This window comes from Scheffersomyces coipomensis, assembly GCF_036884675.1.
Source record: "Scheffersomyces coipomensis strain NRRL Y-17651 chromosome Unknown DFJ63scaffold_3, whole genome shotgun sequence".
NCBI classification, from domain to species: domain Eukaryota; kingdom Fungi; phylum Ascomycota; class Pichiomycetes; order Serinales; family Debaryomycetaceae; genus Scheffersomyces; species Scheffersomyces coipomensis.
This window is the reverse complement of record NW_027042894.1, coordinates 789,237-807,868: the sequence shown is the minus strand read 5'-3', so window position 1 is coordinate 807,868 and position 18,632 is coordinate 789,237. Positions and strand designations below refer to the sequence as shown.

Below are 18,632 nucleotides of genomic sequence, written 5' to 3'. Positions count from 1 at the left end.
TCTGTCTGTCCCCAGATTTTTAAATGTTTACATTTTGATGTTTATACGTGTTTTGTGCCGGGTAATATTTCGCACACTTTAATTTTTTTTTATGGTAGCATTCTGAGCAGAGATGGGACGGACTGCATAGTTCAAAAATAAATTTTCAAATTTAAACTTAGTATGGATATAGATGGAATATTGATAGTTATTCACCACCATAACAAGACCATGTCAGCTAGTCCAGAAGAACCTATAGCTGAAGTTGCTGTTGCTGTTAAAGGTACTGATAAACAAGATGAAGATGGGTTAGATAGAAAAACGTTATTTATTCGTTCTATCCCATTTGAAGCTACTTCAGATCAAGTATCTGAATTCTTTTCACAATTCGTTCCTGTTAAACATGCCGTTATCGTTAATGACAATGAACAAAAATCAAGAGGGTTTGGGTTTGTCTCATTCACTGAAGAAGAAGATACTTTGACTGCTTTGGTAGAAAGTAGAAAAGCCAAATTTCAAGGAAGATTATTAAGAGTTGATATTGCCAAAAGAAGAGAACGTAAAGATAGAAACGCTCCTCAAACTGAAACTAAAAAACCAACTAAAGAAATCGTTCCTATAGAGAAGAGAAGAGCAAGATTGATTATTCGTAATTTACCTTGGTCATGTAAGAAACCAGATGAATTGAAAAAGATCTTTTCTAAATATGGTGCTGTTTTTGATGCTTATATTCCAAAGAAAAAGGGAGGACAAATGTGTGGATTTGCCTTTGTTACTATGAAAAAGGTAGCTGCTGCTGAAAAGGCAGTTAAGGAAAGTGTCGGATTAAAGATTGATGGAAGAGAAGTTGCTGTCGATTTAGCTTTAGAAAAGTCTAAATGGGAAGAAGTTAAAGAAGATGATGATGAAGAAGAAGAAGAGGAAGACGAAGCAGTTGAAGAAGAAGAAAATGACGAAGATGAAACTAAAGTAGAAGACGAAGAAGATGAAGAAGAAACTGAAGAAGCCAAAGAAGATGAAGAAGAATTCCATAACCTTAATGAAATAAACTCTGATGCCGAACTAGAAGAAGACGAACCAGCAGAAGAAGAAGAAGAAGCACCAAGAAAGAAAAGTAACAGACAAGAAGCATTCTCCGTCTTTGTCAGAAACATACCCTATGATGCCGATTCCGAAACTTTAGCTGAACATTTCACTCAATTTGGTCCTGTTAAATATGCCTTACCTGTCGTTGATAAAGAAACTGGATTATCCAAGGGTTCGGCTTTCGTTGCTTTTGAAACTGAAGAAGCTTTCAATCAATGTTTGGATAATGCTCCAAGTGTTGCCAGTACCTCTTTATTAATTGCTGATGATGTTTCTCCAGCCTATGTTTATCAAGGTAGAATCTTATCCATTGCATCTTCTGTCGATAGACAATCAGCTAATAAATTAGCCGAAAGAAATTCAGAAAAGAGAAAAGAAGTATTAGGAAAAGCTCCTGGTGAAAAGGATAAACGTAATTTATTCTTATTGAATGAAGGTAGAATCACCACCAATTCCAAATTAGCTCAATTTATTTCCAAGACTGATTTAGAAATCAGAGAAAAATCATATAAATTACGTGTTCAACAATTGAACAAGAATCCATCCTTGCATTTATCATTCACTAGATTGGCTATTAGAAATTTACCAAGAGCTATGAATTCGAAAGCTTTAAAAGCTTTAGGTCGTAAAGCTGTGGTTCAATTCGCTACTGAAGTTAAAGAAGAAAAAAGACAACCTTTATCGAAAGAAGAAGTTAATAGATCGATTAAATTCAAACAAGATATGAATGAATTGGATCCACTTCCAAAGAAAGGTGAAGTAGCAGCTGAAGGAGATGAAGAAGATGCTAAAAAGAAATCATCAAAACATAAGGGTGTGGTGAAACAAGCTAAAGTTATATTTGAAGTTAAAGGTACCGGAGAAATAGGTAGAAGTAGAGGGTATGGTTTTGTTGAATTCAGAGATCATAAGGCTGCCTTGATGGCATTAAGATGGATGAATGCTCATGAAGTTACTACTGAAGAAATTGTTGAAGGTTTAACTGAAGATGAAGTTAAATTAGCTCAATTAGAAGGATTAAATAAAAGAAGATTGATTGTTGAATTTGCGGTTGAAAATGCTCAAGTTGTGAAAAGAAGACGTGAAAAAGTATTCCAATCCCGTCAAAGAGATCCTAATGGAAAAGATGATGAAGGTAGATCAAGAAAGAGATCAAGAAATGATGAAGGAGGTGAAAGAGATAATAAAAGACCAAGAGGTAATTATGATGATAAGAAGGATAAAAAAGGTAGAAAAGGATCAGCTAAAAAGGTTAATATGAATAAAGGGAAACCAGCAACCAAACCTAATGATGCCGATCATGCTAAACCAAAATCAGGTCTTAGTGAAGATGTGAAGAAAATAATTGGTATAAAACGTAAGAGAAGAAAGGGAAAGAAATAAGTAAGTAACTCATAACTTGTAAACTCTTTAGCATCATTGTATAATAGAAATATAAACTTCAGAAATTTATACGACACACATGTAGATTTTTATAAATTACAATGAACTTTCATTAAATTAAACATTATACAAATTAATTAGAAATAATTTTAAAGAATGAGATAGGTGATAAGTATATAAAGAGAATAAATAATAAAAACAAAATGAGAACAAAAATTTAATAGGGAGAGGGAAACATTTATCATAAATTCATTATTGTCAATTAAAAGTGAGGATAGATAGAAAGAATTAGTTTATATTCGTTGACAAATGAAGGAGGAAAAGTAAGGAAAGGAAAGGAGAAGTGATCTATGTCATGAAAATGGAAAAGGAAAGGGAAAGGAAAACATCATACCATGAAAGTGAGTCATTATCTTATAAGAAATAATCACTTCTTTGTTGTTTATTAGCATTATTTTTAACAGTGATATCACCATCTTGAACAGCACTAAAGATTTTAAAATTTGGTTCTAAATCTTCATCAACTTTCATAACACTTGCAACATTACCACATCTATAACAATAATTTGGAGCTGACCAAACAGTAACCACATCTTTTTCTTTAAAATGATAACGGAAACCTTCCATAACCAATTGATGGGCTCTTGCTATTAGACTTAAATTATTAATATGATTGAATTCTCGACTTACTTTTGAACCAAATAACCAACCGGCACCTCTTGGAGATACAGCCCAAGTATCGACATTATCAGGATCCGACCACACTAAATCACAGAATCCACCTTCATGAGGAACTTCTTGAGCTCTTGATAACACTCTAATTTGATCTAACATTCTAATTTCAGGGGATAAACCACCATGAACACATAAAATTTTTCCATCAATTATAGCTGCTAAAGTTAAGAAATCAAATACTTGACAACAATATTTCCAAACGGTTGGTGAACCATATTTAGTTAAACATTCTTCATAGAATCCATAAACTTGAGTAATTTGTCTTGATTCATGATTACCTCTAACTAAAGTGATTCTATTGGGATATTTTACTTTTAAAACCATTAAAAGAGTAAAAGTTTCTAATGAGAAATAACCTCTATCAACGTAATCACCTAAAAAGATATAATTAGATTGATTATCATTAGAAGGTAAACCACCACTAATTCTGAATAATTCTAATAAATCATGGAATTGACCATGAATATCACCACAAACAGTTACCGGAGATTGAACTGGTTGGATATTGGATTCTTCCATTAATAATTCTTTAACTAATTCACATAATTGTTTCATATCTGATTCGCTTAAAGCGATACATTTTTTGATTTGTTCTAACCATTGATCTGGTCCTCGTTCACCCATATTGAATATATTAGTAGTATTATTAGTGTATGATTAAGTAGTAAATAAATGGAAAAGGAAATCTAGAATAAATAAGGTGGAATGCAAATGGAATAACTTAATGGGGATGATAGTTGTGATATGATATGAAATGTTACGGTTGTTTAATTTGATTTGATGTGATGTGATTTGAAAGCGGAACTAGACTCTAGATTTCAAGTGAGAAAACAGTGGTTGGAAGGTCTAGGGAGAGGGTGTTGAAGATGGTTCAGACGACGTAACGTGTGAGATGATGGGATAAGATAAGATCAGAGATACGTGGATGTGTATGACTGTCTATGTATACCTTCTGAAACGATGATATATGATGGAATGGTTTGAAATCTATACTTTGAAACTGGACTTTGAAGTTGACCTTTTGATGGAAATGAAATGGATTAATAATTTTTTTTTTGATTTCTTTTTATTTTTTTTTTGGTCGTTGAGAGAAATTTTTATTATGCTGAAATCGAGTTTAACTATGTGGAACAGCCTTATGGTAATAATAATGATAGTTAAGCAATGGACAGATGATATTAATTTATAGAACAAGAGTTGATTACTAAGACTACTGAGTACTAACTAATGCTATGTAATCTTAACTATGAAAACAGGCATAACTGATACTTAATGTATCTCTATTACATCATTCTCTAGCTTATTATATAAAGGTCCTTTATATAATTTCCTTCCTTAAAAAATTCAGTCATGTGACGAATCATGTGATTATTTTTCACTGCTCTTTTTTTTTTCTCGTTGGAGATTTAAAAAAATTTTATAATAATAAGAAGGTATGAAATATCTTAAAAGATCATATTAAATAACTACAAAATAATATCATGTCATCTACAGTTATAAGTAGGAGGCTAATGGTATTGGTCAAGACCAATACCATCGGTTCAATCCGTACCTTTTCCCATTTCACTCCTTTACACAATGAAGAATCAATCAGACCTTCTAAACCAGAAATGAAAAGTGATAAAGCTTGGATAAATAATTCATCTAATTCATCATCCACATCGGAAATTACCAAACAAGTGATTGGTATGACTAAATCCATTCAAGAAACCAACCAACCTCCATTAAACATTAATCCTATGTATACTAGAAACTTTGAATTTGGTCAAATTTATGAACCATTTGATTTTTCAAATTTAAAACATGATATTGAAAAGAGACATGTTCAAAAATCAATTAAATCTTTAAGAGATCCGTTTGAAAAATCAGGTATTGATCCTTCAACTTTATATATATATCCTGAAATCTTATCCAAATATTTATCATCAACTGGTCAAATCTTACCAAGAAGTTTAACAGGGTGTAATGCTACAAATCAAAAGAAATTAGCTAATGCGATTAAAACAGCTAGATGTTGTGGATTATTGGCTTCAACTAATAGACATAATATAACTCTTCCATCTAGAATCTTATAAGAAGAAAGAGATCCATCCCTCTTGTATTTTCATTATTCCCACTCTTTGCATACTTGTATATATAAAAAATAAACAATATTTTATTATTATTAAATGTAATCATATCCTATCAAAAGTTAGATAACTTTAACCATCATCTATTAATTACAATGTTTTTAAGTTTAAAAGGTAGCATCATCTATTAGTAGTTATTTATATACTATAGTGTAAATCATCCAATAAAATCACGTTATTGTGTGGTTATATACAGGAAGGTTTATTATGAAGGTTTTCGATCATTGTTTAAATGGAGGGTGCACCAAAAAACATTTCATCTTCGCCCCATAAAATCAAAAATCAAAATCAAAAAACAATCCTTAAATTATTACTTCTTCCTTCCTTTCAATCAATCAATTGAATATATTCACATTTTATCCCATCATCACAATGTTATCACAAGTTGCCAGACGTACCTCTGCTTTATCAATCAGAGCCTTTTCCACCACTAGAATTGCGTTAACTGAAGGTGCTATTAATCAAGCTAATGATTCATTTTCTGAAAAGGAAAAAGCTCAAGAAAATCTTTATATTAAAAAACATGAAGCTGAACAATTAAAAGCTTTAAAAGAAAAATTACAACAACAAAAGGAAACCATTGCTAAATTAGAAAAAGAAATTAGTGATATTAAGAAATAAGAATGTTAATTAGCTTTCGAATCTTCTTATATTCATCATTGTTTCTTTCGTCATGAATTGATATTGTTTATGTTTGTTTTTATTTGGTGTAATTGACAAATGGTTTTATTTATTTGAAAATGTTCTCTAAGACCTATGATATATGTCATATATAAGATATATATGTATATGAATGATATCATTAACATTATTCATATACGGTTTAAAAAATAGAACAAAAAAAATAAAGTAAATACAACAATTTAAAAAGTGAAAAATAAATAAATATAAATCTATCTATTTAATCTATAAGTATGAAGTTGTAGATGTTAGTAGTAATTTGTAAGCGGGTATATGACATGAGTGGATAAATCCATTGTGATTCATTGTTGCATGTACGAACATCTCTCATGGATGATTCTGGAAGTTTAAGGTAGAGTCGGTAAGCGCTTACAATTGATAATACCCATAAACAGTAATCAGTTCATAGTAAGTTTGATGGGTTTAATGGAAATCATAGCGGTGATAGTGAACGGTTATTGAGGGAAGCAAGGAAGGAAGTAAAGGGTACGGTAGATGGTACAGAAACAATAAAAATCTAACCTTCTCTCTCCCTATCTCCACTAATAGTTTACGCTACGCAGCATTAAATTTGTTTTATTTTTTTGGGGTAATTTTTAGTGAGACAGTAAAAGCCTTTAACTTTAGCCAACAAAATGGAACTCACCACTAACGATTAAAAGATTGTCATTACGGATGAGGAAGTTACCTTTCATAATGATCCTATTACGGATGAGACAACGTATACCATCTCATTCAATCACGCCTCAATCTACAGACCTAGACTTTCGTTTAATATCGATTGTCACTGTGCCCCATAACGCACCACAACAACTAACTTCTAATAATAAACTATTTTATTATGTGAAATTGCCTAATTCAGTAATGTAATTAAACCCAAAAAAAAAATTTAACCTTTTTTATACCATAACCCAAATTTTAATATCGATCTTTACTAGTTTTTGGTATATATACTCCGTAGATTCTTTCATTCGTTCATTCGTTCCTTCATCCTTCCTTCATTTAGAGCTTATCCTTTGTTTTATCTTTCTTATACAGCATATATCCTATAATGATGCATTTATTTCATAATACAAGAAGTAGCAGGTCTACTTCTTCAAATAGAATATCTTCAAATAATCATACCACTACAACCACAACCACAACCACAACCACAGCAATAACTTCTACTCCAAGTGATAGTAGGATTTACTCTACTCCTAGAATATATAATCCTTCAGGTCAAGTAACTCCTCGAGATATAACTCCTCCTCCTCCTGCAACTACCACCTCATCAAATTCTACTTCTCCAAGTAGAACTCATCGAAGAAGTCCATCTTATGAAAGTCAACTCCAACAGTCTCAACCTCAAGTTCAAATAAATCCTGTAAATGAGGCTGCAAATAACTCTACACCTGATAATACCAATATTATAACTGATACAACTACAACCACAACCACAACTTTGGCAAGTCAAAGAGCTTCCAGAAGAAGACGAAGAAGAAGAGCTGCAACAGCAGCAGCTCTTGCAGCAACAACAGCCGCAAGATATAGTGATGTCGAAAGCATACCACTGATCCCTCCTCCAACTGATGAATACAATATCTTTGATAATGAAGAATCGCCTCCTTATAGAGAACAATTACATAAATATCTTGACTTAATCTCCTTCGATCCACGATATAATATCCCCATCATAAGAATCAATAAATCTTTGATTAAAAATGATAAAAATTTACGGAAATCAATTAAAAAACTCATAAAATTCAATTTAATCCCTCGAGATATAGACTTATGGAATTTAAATAAAGTCGATGATAATGATTTCGAAGCTGTCATTCCAGGTTTATTGCCAGATATAGCAAGAGCTCCAAATGATGGATTGTATCGTGATATTAGTGGAATCACCTTGAATGAGAATGAACAGTTGGAATTGGCTTTACAATTATCAATGATGAATTCAAGTTTACAGGTTAATAGCATTCCTGAAGTGGTGGAAGAAAATGTTGTAACAGAATCAGTATCAGTGTCGGAAACAGCATTGAGGGTACCAATGTCTAGAGAATCAAGAAGACGTAGACGTCGTCGTGTCAATGTTGTTCCTCAAGTAGAAGAACCAATAGTGATACAACAAGTTTTATCAGAACCAGTCACCAGAGAACCAGTATCTAGAGAATCAAGACCTAGACGTCGTAGTATTAATAATATCCAAACCATCACCAACAATAGTGAAGTATTCTATGATGCTGAGGGAGATAACACCCAACCATCTCCAATAACATCTAGGAACATATCTTCTACCAATAATACTTCCATTTCCAATCGTCCTTTACATTTCCATTTAAATCATCAAGCTACTATGATGTTTAATAATACTGATTTACTTAATAATCCAACCAGCAATACTACTACAAATAATAATAATAATGTTAACGATGAACGGTATAGAGGATTTAGGTATAGTGGATTTAGATATAATGCTGCTATAAGTACTTAATGATAATTTGTAATAATATTACCAAATGTGTATATATGACATATTAAAATATAGAAATTATTTCGCAACTATTTATGATATTATGTATTATGTATATTTGCAACTTTAGACAGTGTAATATCTTTTTAACTACATATTTCTAACTTAGAAGACCGTGACTAACCATCACTTGATACCTATTTAAACGACCTACCCTATTCATCAAACTTCATCTAGACTTTACTTACACTTAGGTCGTATTTTAAATATACGATAGAGATTTTGGTTTAGTGCACGTACGTTTGAAAAATTTCGGTGAGTGCAGCCTAGGTGTCTACAAAATCGATCTCATTACAACTAAAAAGGATATAACGGGATAAATTTATTGCAACTTATCCTACCCATTGTACCATATATTCGACCATCATCAAATAGACCATATCCTATGGGTGTACGAGACATAAGATCCAATCATATCATATAGTATATCATCAACTGTGTATCATGTCGAATCTAATACCGAAAGATTTGGTTCCTTACCTTGATTATTTACCTGACATTGATCTCAAACATATCGTTAATGGATTCATGACATTCACTCCTATGTTTTCATATGGAACTACTTGTTATGGGATATATCGGAAGGAAACATCATTGGGGTTTTCCATTGATATATGTGCTACGATGTTAATGGCATCAATCTTAAGAATATATTATTATTTTATATCCCCCTATGAAGTCACCTTATTTCGTCAATCATGTAATATGATTATAATTCAATGCATCTTATTGAAAATAAGTCTTAATTATCGACCTTACAATTATGATCCTGATTTCCTTACTCCGATTCCTTTATTCAAACATGAATTAAATACCATCTTACCTCGAAGATTATCAGCTAGTACTTACCCTGTCGAACATGAAAGTTATTACATTGATAATTCGTTATCCAAATCAATTGTCTATATCATAACTGATGCGTATAAGTATATGAGATTATACGGATACATCCTCTTCAGTCAAAGTTTGAAATTCTTTGATGTGTTTTATCAACGACCATATCAATTCTGGCAATGGAAAGATGAAATGATATATTGGAAATTCATAACTGTCTTCGCAGGGATATTTGGGATATTAACACTCTTATTCCATCAATACGTACTATGGGGACAAATCTTGGGGATATTGGGGTTATTCATTGAAAGTTTATTACCATTACCTCAAATCTTATTATTAAATCGATTACAATCGATAAAGAATTTTAAAATCATCCTTTTGTTAAGTTGGTTAGGAGGTGATTTGATTAAATTAAGTTATTTACTCTTTGGAGCTTCTAATATTTCAATCATTTTCATTATAGCTGCTTTATTTCAAATGGCTTTGGATTTAATCATTGCTTATCAATATTTATATTATAAAAGTATCGAACTCAATAATGATGATGATGGAAATGAACTCAAATTAGATGATAATATAGATTATGAATTATCAGATTTATCACCAAGCTCGCCTCGTGATATTAATAATATAGTTAATGAATTGGTCGAGAAAACTGATAATGCAAATAATGGTTTTGAAATGCGTTAATAAAATTAATAATGTTAATAGAGGTAGGTAATAGAGGAGGGGTAATCAAGTGAATCTACAACTCAACATTCACGGTTGAACCAATCATTCAAGTACATTCCAATTGCTAAATAATATTTACAATAAACTTGGCTCTGAATTACGGTCCATAACAGATTGAGGGAGTTCTTATCCTCAATTCCGAATCTAATAATGACCCTCCTGGTTAGGAATCGTCTTTTCTAGGATGTTATTAGTCCATATTTGTTCTATGCAAGCAACCCCCCGCAGATTGTACTCGTATATCAATATAAGAGTATATTATGAGTAAAACTGAAATTTCGGTTAAATAAAGAGACTATATTTCAAGTTAAAATTGGTGGTGTAATAGGTAATAGATTATGAAAAAGGAGTTAAAATGTAAACAAAGATCAAAAATTATATTTATAACAGAAATTCGAGATCTTTTTGGTACGTGGTGCATATACAGAAACAGTCAGCAATCATGGCTTATTTTAATTTGAAGTATGTCAAATTTTAAAGCTTTTAGTAGAAAAAGTCGTATAATTATTAATGATATAGTGTGATAGAGTAAAGAATAGAAAATAATTTAACAATAGGTGTATCCACTTATAAATAATATCTGCAGTCTTCACCAATTCAACTTATTCTAATGGTGAATTAACCAAAGTCGTAAAACCATATTAAACGTTTATATAAAATAATCCAATGTACCATGACATGATCCTCAGCCCTTACTGTATACATTTGTGCAGCAGTTTAATTGAACTGTGGTATATTTTCTAAGTTTCAAAGTTTAAGTTGAAAGTTATCATCCATAATATTATACCTGACATATTTTATATATTCTAAGCCAATGGAGGTGGGGAAGTTAATACTACAGGTGGTAATACTGCAAATAATGAAGTTAATCCAACTACAACAAGTACTCCAAATGGAGAATTAAATCCAACTGTTACTGCTGGTGAAGTTAATCCAACCACAACAGCACAAGTTAATCCAACGACTACCAATTTCGAAGGTTTTCAAACAATTTCAGTCTCTGCCAACGATTATGAACTGACAACCCTTACTCCAGTGATTTCAATTGGAGGAGGTGAAACATCTTCATCATCTTCATCTTCAATCACATATACCCCTGCTTCAATTTCTTCATCTTCTGATGCAGCATATGAAGGTAAATCGTCTAAAAGTCAAATATCAATGATGTTACTTTTGGTTAGTAGTATCATTATGATATTCCAATTTTGAATTACACCCTTGCTATTTTCTCCTTTCTCCTTTCTTGTTTTGAGTTTTTTTTTCGAGTTTACTTCTCGAGTTTTTTTCTGTTTTTTCAATTGTTTCGGTTATTTGTAATTTATTAAGTCTTTCTGTATAGTGTTTCACAACTTAATCTATCTTGTTTCAGTTGTCTTCAATACAAATGGTTTTATTATATTTACTAATCTCTCCCTGTAATTCCGTCGCTAATGACTGCGAAAAATCAAATCTAAATCCGAGGCTTAGATTTGAGACACATTACATACTACAAATTTTAATTAATGTTTTTAGAAGTGTAATAATTATAAATGTAAATATTAAAGAATTTAAAAAACTATATATAAGAGAAATAAAATTAAGAGTAGAGACTATGTATAAGATGAATCAATAGAGATAATAATAAGAAAAAGAGCACATTAACAAAAACCAACACCAAAAAAATATATATATATGTATGTAAAAAAATAAAACCACCCAGAACCATTGCTATCTAAACAGATACGTATTCGACATTTTCTTTAGCTTCATTTATAATATCTAAAGCTTCTTTACCAACTAATCCATGTTTGACTTTAATATGTCTTGATAAAGCATCCCCTCTTGAAAAAGTTTTATCTTTACCATTACCTAAACCACCATTTAATCTCCCTTCACAAATCACACATCTAAAAATCTTCTTTTTAGAAGCATGGATAGTTTCTTGATGACGGATTAAATCATATGGTCTTGAGAATTGTTTATTACATGATACACCTGTGGAAGGATTGATTAAATCACATTGATGATTTGGATTATTAGCACTGATTTCAGCTGCTGTAATGGAATTATGAGAATGAGATGATTTACCTGATGATGACATTTTAGACTTGGTATTTGATTTATAATCTTCAATTTCCATATCTTCATCATCCATTTCTTCTTCATCTTCATCTTCATCTTCTTCTTCATCTTCCTCTTCTTCATCATCGGGGATTAAACTTGGGAGATTATCCATTTCTATAGGGCTGAATGTATCTCCATTGGATTGAACTTGTTGATGTTGTTGATGTTGTTGAGTTGGTATGTGTTGAATTTGTTCTTGTGAAACTGGAACTTGAGAAATCTGCACTGCAGATTCATTAATTTGGGATTTTTGAACTTGTTGCTGTTGTTGAGGTTGTTGTGACATTTGTTCATCATTATACATTGACATCATCATATCATCAAAGGCATCATCAACATGATAATAATCATTTTCATCATCATCTTCTTCATCATCAGATAATTCAGCTTCAATATCTTCATCAATAATATTATTTTGATTATTATAAATCACATCATCATATAATAAATAATCATTTTCAAATCCGGGTATAATGGAATTATTAGAATTATCATTGGTGAAATTTGTAGTGGTTGGTTCAATATCCATTAAATCATCATTTTGATTTATAATAAATAAATAATCATCATTTTGATTAATAGAAATTAAATGAGAAGGACTTATATCAGTATTATATAAGAATTCATCAGTTGGTTTCTTTTTATGTCTGATTGGTCTTTCTCTAGTATTATCATTATTATGGGTATTATTTGAATCATCATCTTTTTCATCGACAATTCTAGTTCTTCTACCAACGGGTCTTTGAGGGAATCCTTGAGGTAAAGCAATAGGAGCATACATTTGAGGTGGAACTTGATGAATTTGTTGAACGTGAGGTTGAGGAGGAGGAGACATTTGACGAGATTTTATAAATGAATCAGGATTACCATAAGCCGCGAATGGATTAACTAATAAATCCTTTTTATCCGTGGTATATTCATTATAATGATTGGCATCGATAAAGGATGGATTTATAGTAGAATGGTTGGAAGGACTGGTAGTGGTTGTAGTTGAAGTAGCATTAGTTGATGTATTACTATTATGTTTTGATAAATTATCCAAGATTAATTCAGGTATATTTAATGAAGTATTACTTGAATTATTTTGAGCAAATAAAGAAGCGTGATGGAAAAGAGGGGATGAAGCCAGTGAATGTTGAAACTGTTGATATTGTTGTTGTTGTTGTTGCTGTTGTTGATAGTTAGCAGATGGATTAGTATTGGTAGCAGTATTGGTCATATTCATATTCATAGAGTTATAAAATTGTTGTGATGAAGGTTGAGATTGATTAGTCATTAAATTCAAATGGGTGGCGTTGAGATTAAGATTAGTATTGAACTGGATGGGACTGTTTGGTATATGATAAAGTTCTTCATCCATTATATCTGTGATTGATCTCTTTAAAGGAGGTAAAACAGCTAATGAAGTCATGGTAATTTGGTAGCTAAATTAGAATTTAAAATAAGAAAAGACAAGGAAAATAAAAAGTTTTGAAATCAATTTGGGAAATTTGACAAGGTTTATATTTAGAGATCGTTATTATTAATTATAATTTCAGTGTGAGGGTTACGGGATACGACATAAATCCAGTTTACACAGTTTTTTTTAAATTCCCGTTTACAGTAAAATTAATAAGCGTAAACTGTAAAGTGCGTACGACATTTTTCCTCACTCCTCCTTTTAAACCTCATGTGAGCGGAAAGGAATCTAAAAACAGTAAACTCCACCTTCCTTGCTCACTAAAAATCGTTTAACTCCATTTTAAATGACCATAATTTAAATTTTGCCATCAAATCAATTGTTTGATTCCTATTTAATCCTTTATGATCTTAATAGAGTTAGATCGGAGAGCCGTTTCATATCTACTCCTATTTACTCCTTAATTTCTAGTAACTATATCCATCTAATTTGTTGGGTTGTAAATGACTCCAAATTTAGATTATGAAAAAGGAGTCATCAACTCTATTTCTATTTATGGAGTAAACTCTACGATTGGTTAAAAGGACAACGTTTTTATTCCGTAGATAATGGTTGATCATTCATCGTTTCAAACAATGAATTGGTACTATATACTTTATATATACTATATTACTTGATGATGTGTCCTCTCCCCCTTCCTTGTTGTCTCCTATTTGGATATAGCCCTGTTAAGTCAAATCAAAACATATCGTAAACTATAATTTCTTTTGTTTGTGTCTCTATAGTTTAGAAAATGTCGTAGTCGTTTGAGAATATTCTAGAAAATCAAAACAAAAATAAACAAAAATAAAAACAAACCTCATCAGACAGACAGACAGAAAACTAAAAAAAATTAACGACAATTTAAACTATGACAAACTGTGTCATTGCGGATATAAAATCTGTTTAAGACACCCTTTTTTTTCCGGTGTTTCTTCTTTCGGTGTTTATTTTAAATTAGTTCGATTCCGAAATATGGACTTGTATCTTATTTAACCTTATTTAAATGATTAATTTCTATTTAACTATAAATGATCAATATCGGAATGAGTTAATGAATGATGCGGCAAAAACATCAATGACTTCATTTGTAGAGTTTTTAATTATTCTATTCAATTTTCCCCATAATAACATAATTTAACCCATCCCATTGATGATTCATATTTCAGAAACACCTCTAATTATGCCATGCATTATAATAACATAATTTAATAAATCCAATAATCGATAATATAATATCTATACAAGTTGGAATAAAAAACACCATTGCCCAGAATAATCTCCAATCTAAAATTAAAGCAAACTTATCATCATAAACATTAATGATTCTAAAATCGTGGAAACAGATGAAAAGGGCTACTATAATTAACATAATGGAAAACAGAAGTGGGAAAATCCAAGCAGGATTAATCACATTAAAATAAGTTAGAATCCAACTATAGCTATGAAACAATACTAAACAAATATGAAAAATTATAAACAGAATATTTGTACATAGGACAGGATCGGTTTCATCAGGTATATGTTTGACTAATGCATATGAAAATCTTGAATATGAATCCATTTTGTAGTTATATCTATGAAGAATGATTTAGATGTGTGTAGATAGATAGTTGAAAAAGGTACAATTTGAACGTATAACATGGTCGAACAATTATTATTTTGTTTTAGCAGTCAATCCGAATTAGGAAGGTGAGGGACAAAAATTTGTGTGCTTCTTAGTTTTCAAACCCTAAAGCAAGCTACAACCACCTGTAAGGTATAGCAGAGTAACTTGTGAACAATGATTGATAGTAGTACATCTGAACGGCTGTGTGGAGATTTAATAACATTATCTTATTCAAATAGTTGTCATTGTAATTGTAGGTTCTATTTTGGATACCAAATTTGACATCATAAAAAATACTAATTAAGTTGCAATAACAACCATAATATTAACAACTAAATAAACTATTATCTCTACAGTATATTACGCATTCCATTTCAAATAAGAAACAATGTTTCTTAATCTATATAATAATCCAAAAAATTTAACAAATACATAAACTATATAATACTAAACTACCATTCTATAATTTTTCCTGTTTTTTTAAACCTTCATTTGCAACTTTTTCAATTCCCTTTTTAGCTAATTCATTATCTAAATAATAATAATCTTTAACTAATTTTAAATTCTCATCTAATTCAAATATCAATGGTACCCCAGTTGGGACATTAATATTTGAAATTTGATCATTATTAATATTATTTAAATATTTGATTAAACTTCTTACGATTGATCCATGAGTGACGATTAATACGGTTTGATTTCGTTTTAATAAATGTTTGATTAAGATTTCTTCATTGAAATAAGGGATTAAACGTTTCATTACCATTTCAAGACTTTCACCTCTGGGTAATTGACTTTTATTATCGATTGAATCATATCGATCATCAATCGATATATCAATTTCATCTTGAGGGATTAATGGAGGACATCCAAAATAATTCCGACGAATATATTGAAATTTTTCTTTATCTTGACCTAAACTTTTAAAAATTTCAAATTTATCACATCCTTGATAAGTACCATAATGTCTTTCATTTAATTTCCAACTTTTGATATGATCAATCCAAATGCGATTAATTCGATTTAAAATGATTAATCCAGTTTCAATCGATCGAGATAATTTGGAAGTATATAATATATCCGGTTTTAACCCATTTTCAAAGATTAATTTCCCTGCATTAAGAGCTTCAGCTTTACCCTTTTCAGAAAGATTAATATCAATCCAACCACAGAATTTATTTTCATGATTCCATTGAGATTCTCCATGACGAAGAATGATAAGTTTATGAACCGTCTGGGACATTCCGACTGGATATGTTGGTTGATAATGTAGCAGTTGTTGTTGATTATTGTTAATGTAAAGATGTAGTTAACTCAATGATAAATGATTATCTTTTTGTTGATTATATGTATTATTATCTGGAATTATGTGCAGGATATATACATTAAAAAAAATCTGATGATGAGAGAGACAAGTGGAATGATAGTGAAGATTGTTTATAGTTATAACTACTTAGGGTAAACTAAAGCACTCCACAATATTTTACACGTTTATCTTAATTATAGACACCTAAAGTGTTGTCGTAGTTACGATTGGTAAGATTACTTTAGATGAGTGAATTCGTAACATGATAGTTATACTCTTAATTGAACTTATGAATGACCCAATTAGCTCACGTTCTCTCTCTCTATTTAGTTCTCACTTTCCTATTATGGCTATAGTTTTTCCTTACAGAGACCTATTCTCAGTTTTACGAATAAAGTAAATTCGGACTAGAGTGGGAAAAAAAATGTAACATATTTATCAAAAAATGTTACCGAAAATGAGACTTTCAAAAAAAGAAATTTTCTTAAAAATGGCACATTTCTTTACTTAATATAAAGAGGTTGAAAAAGTTCATCATTTCAAAATTTACTGAAAATGTTTCTCTTGAAATATATATATATATATATATCATATATATGTATATCAACTAGACCATTGCATCCATCCATCCATCCCTTCATTCAATTCAATCCCCTGTCATTACTATTAACTCCATTCATTCAATTCCTCAATTGCATTATTTAACAATCTTATCGCAAAAAAAAAAACGGTAACCCCAAAAAATCTAGCACATCCCACAAAAAAATATTATACAGTCAGTCAGTCTAAAAATATAGTGTTATAAAAATAGAATTTTCCCTTCATGACCCAATCTAGAAAATCAACTATAAATTCATCTATAATAATAGATACGACCTCTATTGATGAAATAGAAGAAAGAGGCTGTGGTTTATCATCATCTTCATCATATTTAAATACTCCACCAACCACTCCTGATTTAAAACGGTCTATTCTTGATATTATAAATTCAGAAATTAGTTATATTCAATCCCCATTAATGCCTAATCCTCTGAAAATAAAAGTTCAACCCTTTACATGGGATCAAATTGAATTCATTGTGGGACTGAATCAATTACAAGTATTAGCCCGATCCAAATCTGAAACGAAGAGATATTTACAATTCAAACAAGATTTAAAAGAATCAAATTCAAATATTTTGGATTATCTCTTACATCATGAATTACAATGGAAAGATGAAGATATAAATAATAAAGAAACCAATAAGATTTTTAATATGCATACTAACGATGTTAAAATCCTTTATAATAAATTCCCTTATTATTTCGAACCCAATGTTTATCATTTATGTATCTGGTCCAAAAATAGAATGGAAGTAGATATTAATAGTGAAGAAGGTGATATAACTGATGATATGAAGAATTTAATTGAAACTTATATTAATTTAACCTTTGTAAAAGGGTTAAATATCCCTAAGGAAAACATTGTATGGTTTAAAAATTGGGGGAATTTACAAAGTGTGAAGGATATAAGTCATATTCATGTTTTGATTAAAGATGATGATGGAAGAGTTAAGCCTTTGATTGATCAATATTTGATTGGTAATACCGGTGTATTATTCCAATAGGTCATTTCCCCATTCCTTTCTACTATTTATATATATTCAATTTTTTTTTTATAGATACCCTTAAAATAGATTAAAAGTAGCTTTAAATAGCGTTACAATTATAGATTAGATACCTTAATATTATGCATTATTAGATTATATTGATTGTAGATTCTGTTGTATGGATAGTCCATTGCCGTTTAATGATAGGGATGTTAGGTACATTTCAATAACTTTTTATAAGCTATGTAGAACTTACTACGTAATACGGAGAAAAATGGCAAGATTACGAAAAAAAAGTATCATGAAATTTGAGGAAAAAATCCATCAAAATCCACAAGAGATTACACCTCCTTAAACCATAATTAAACATTAAACTAACAATTGAAAGATTACAAACAATTAAAAAGATAAATAAGAAATTTTTATATTATAAAAACTCAACAAAAGATTTGAAAAAATACTAATATACATATATATAGTTAAGAATTAAACAACGGACTAAACAATTAAA

At 30.4% G+C, this 18,632-nt stretch overlaps 10 protein-coding genes across 10 annotated transcripts; 6 read left to right on the top strand and 4 right to left on the bottom strand. All coding sequences in view use genetic code 12, as the record gives it.

The window, feature by feature from the left end:
• Positions 1 to 210: 210 nt before the first annotated feature.
• Positions 211 to 2,448, top strand: NOP4 (mRNA-binding ribosome biosynthesis protein; the record flags this gene model as incomplete). Its single annotated transcript, XM_064904921.1, has 2 exons — positions 211 to 1,824; positions 1,861 to 2,448. 2 exons carry the CDS (start codon positions 211 to 213, stop codon positions 2,446 to 2,448), a joined length of 2,202 nt encoding a protein of 733 aa, XP_064762562.1.
• A 207-nt stretch (positions 2,449 to 2,655) lies between these two features.
• Positions 2,656 to 4,235, bottom strand: SIT4 (type 2A-related serine/threonine-protein phosphatase). The gene has a single exon (XM_064903214.1). It carries the CDS (start codon positions 3,805 to 3,807, stop codon positions 2,863 to 2,865), a length of 945 nt encoding a protein of 314 aa, XP_064762561.1. The 5' UTR covers positions 3,808 to 4,235; the 3' UTR covers positions 2,656 to 2,862.
• A 429-nt stretch (positions 4,236 to 4,664) lies between these two features.
• DFJ63DRAFT_334781 (mitochondrial 37S ribosomal protein bS18m) lies at positions 4,665 to 5,258 on the top strand (the record flags this gene model as incomplete). The annotated part of the gene is made up of 1 exon (XM_064908096.1): positions 4,665 to 5,258. The coding sequence occupies one exon, from the start codon at positions 4,665 to 4,667 to the stop codon at positions 5,256 to 5,258; it is 594 nt and encodes a 197-aa protein (XP_064762560.1).
• Positions 5,259 to 7,044: 1,786 nt separating this feature from the next.
• Positions 7,045 to 8,469, top strand: DFJ63DRAFT_312556 (uncharacterized protein; the record flags this gene model as incomplete). The annotated part of the gene is made up of 1 exon (XM_064905993.1): positions 7,045 to 8,469. One exon carries the CDS (start codon positions 7,045 to 7,047, stop codon positions 8,467 to 8,469), a length of 1,425 nt encoding a protein of 474 aa, XP_064762559.1.
• Positions 8,470 to 8,952: 483 nt separating this feature from the next.
• Positions 8,953 to 10,035, top strand: DFJ63DRAFT_312555 (uncharacterized protein; the record flags this gene model as incomplete). Its single annotated transcript, XM_064905992.1, has 1 exon — positions 8,953 to 10,035. One exon carries the CDS (start codon positions 8,953 to 8,955, stop codon positions 10,033 to 10,035), a length of 1,083 nt encoding a protein of 360 aa, XP_064762558.1.
• A 380-nt stretch (positions 10,036 to 10,415) lies between these two features.
• On the top strand, positions 10,416 to 11,286 carry DFJ63DRAFT_312554 (uncharacterized protein; the record flags this gene model as incomplete). Its single annotated transcript, XM_064905991.1, has 2 exons — positions 10,416 to 10,485; positions 10,898 to 11,286. 2 exons carry the CDS (start codon positions 10,416 to 10,418, stop codon positions 11,284 to 11,286), a joined length of 459 nt encoding a protein of 152 aa, XP_064762557.1.
• Positions 11,287 to 11,788: 502 nt separating this feature from the next.
• Positions 11,789 to 13,591, bottom strand: RPN4 (stress-regulated transcription factor; the record flags this gene model as incomplete). The annotated part of the gene is made up of 1 exon (XM_064905990.1): positions 11,789 to 13,591. The coding sequence occupies one exon, from the start codon at positions 13,589 to 13,591 to the stop codon at positions 11,789 to 11,791; it is 1,803 nt and encodes a 600-aa protein (XP_064762556.1).
• A 1,204-nt stretch (positions 13,592 to 14,795) lies between these two features.
• DFJ63DRAFT_334777 (uncharacterized protein) lies at positions 14,796 to 15,182 on the bottom strand (the record flags this gene model as incomplete). The annotated part of the gene is made up of 1 exon (XM_064908095.1): positions 14,796 to 15,182. The coding sequence occupies one exon, from the start codon at positions 15,180 to 15,182 to the stop codon at positions 14,796 to 14,798; it is 387 nt and encodes a 128-aa protein (XP_064762555.1).
• A 412-nt stretch (positions 15,183 to 15,594) lies between these two features.
• On the bottom strand, positions 15,595 to 16,470 carry GPM2 (Gpm2p; the record flags this gene model as incomplete). The annotated part of the gene is made up of 1 exon (XM_064905482.1): positions 15,595 to 16,470. The coding sequence occupies one exon, from the start codon at positions 16,468 to 16,470 to the stop codon at positions 15,688 to 15,690; it is 783 nt and encodes a 260-aa protein (XP_064762554.1). The 3' UTR covers positions 15,595 to 15,687.
• Positions 16,471 to 17,356: 886 nt separating this feature from the next.
• On the top strand, positions 17,357 to 18,139 carry GIG1 (Gig1p; the record flags this gene model as incomplete). The annotated part of the gene is made up of 1 exon (XM_064905989.1): positions 17,357 to 18,139. One exon carries the CDS (start codon positions 17,357 to 17,359, stop codon positions 18,137 to 18,139), a length of 783 nt encoding a protein of 260 aa, XP_064762553.1.
• Between the last annotated feature and the right edge of the window lie 493 nt (positions 18,140 to 18,632).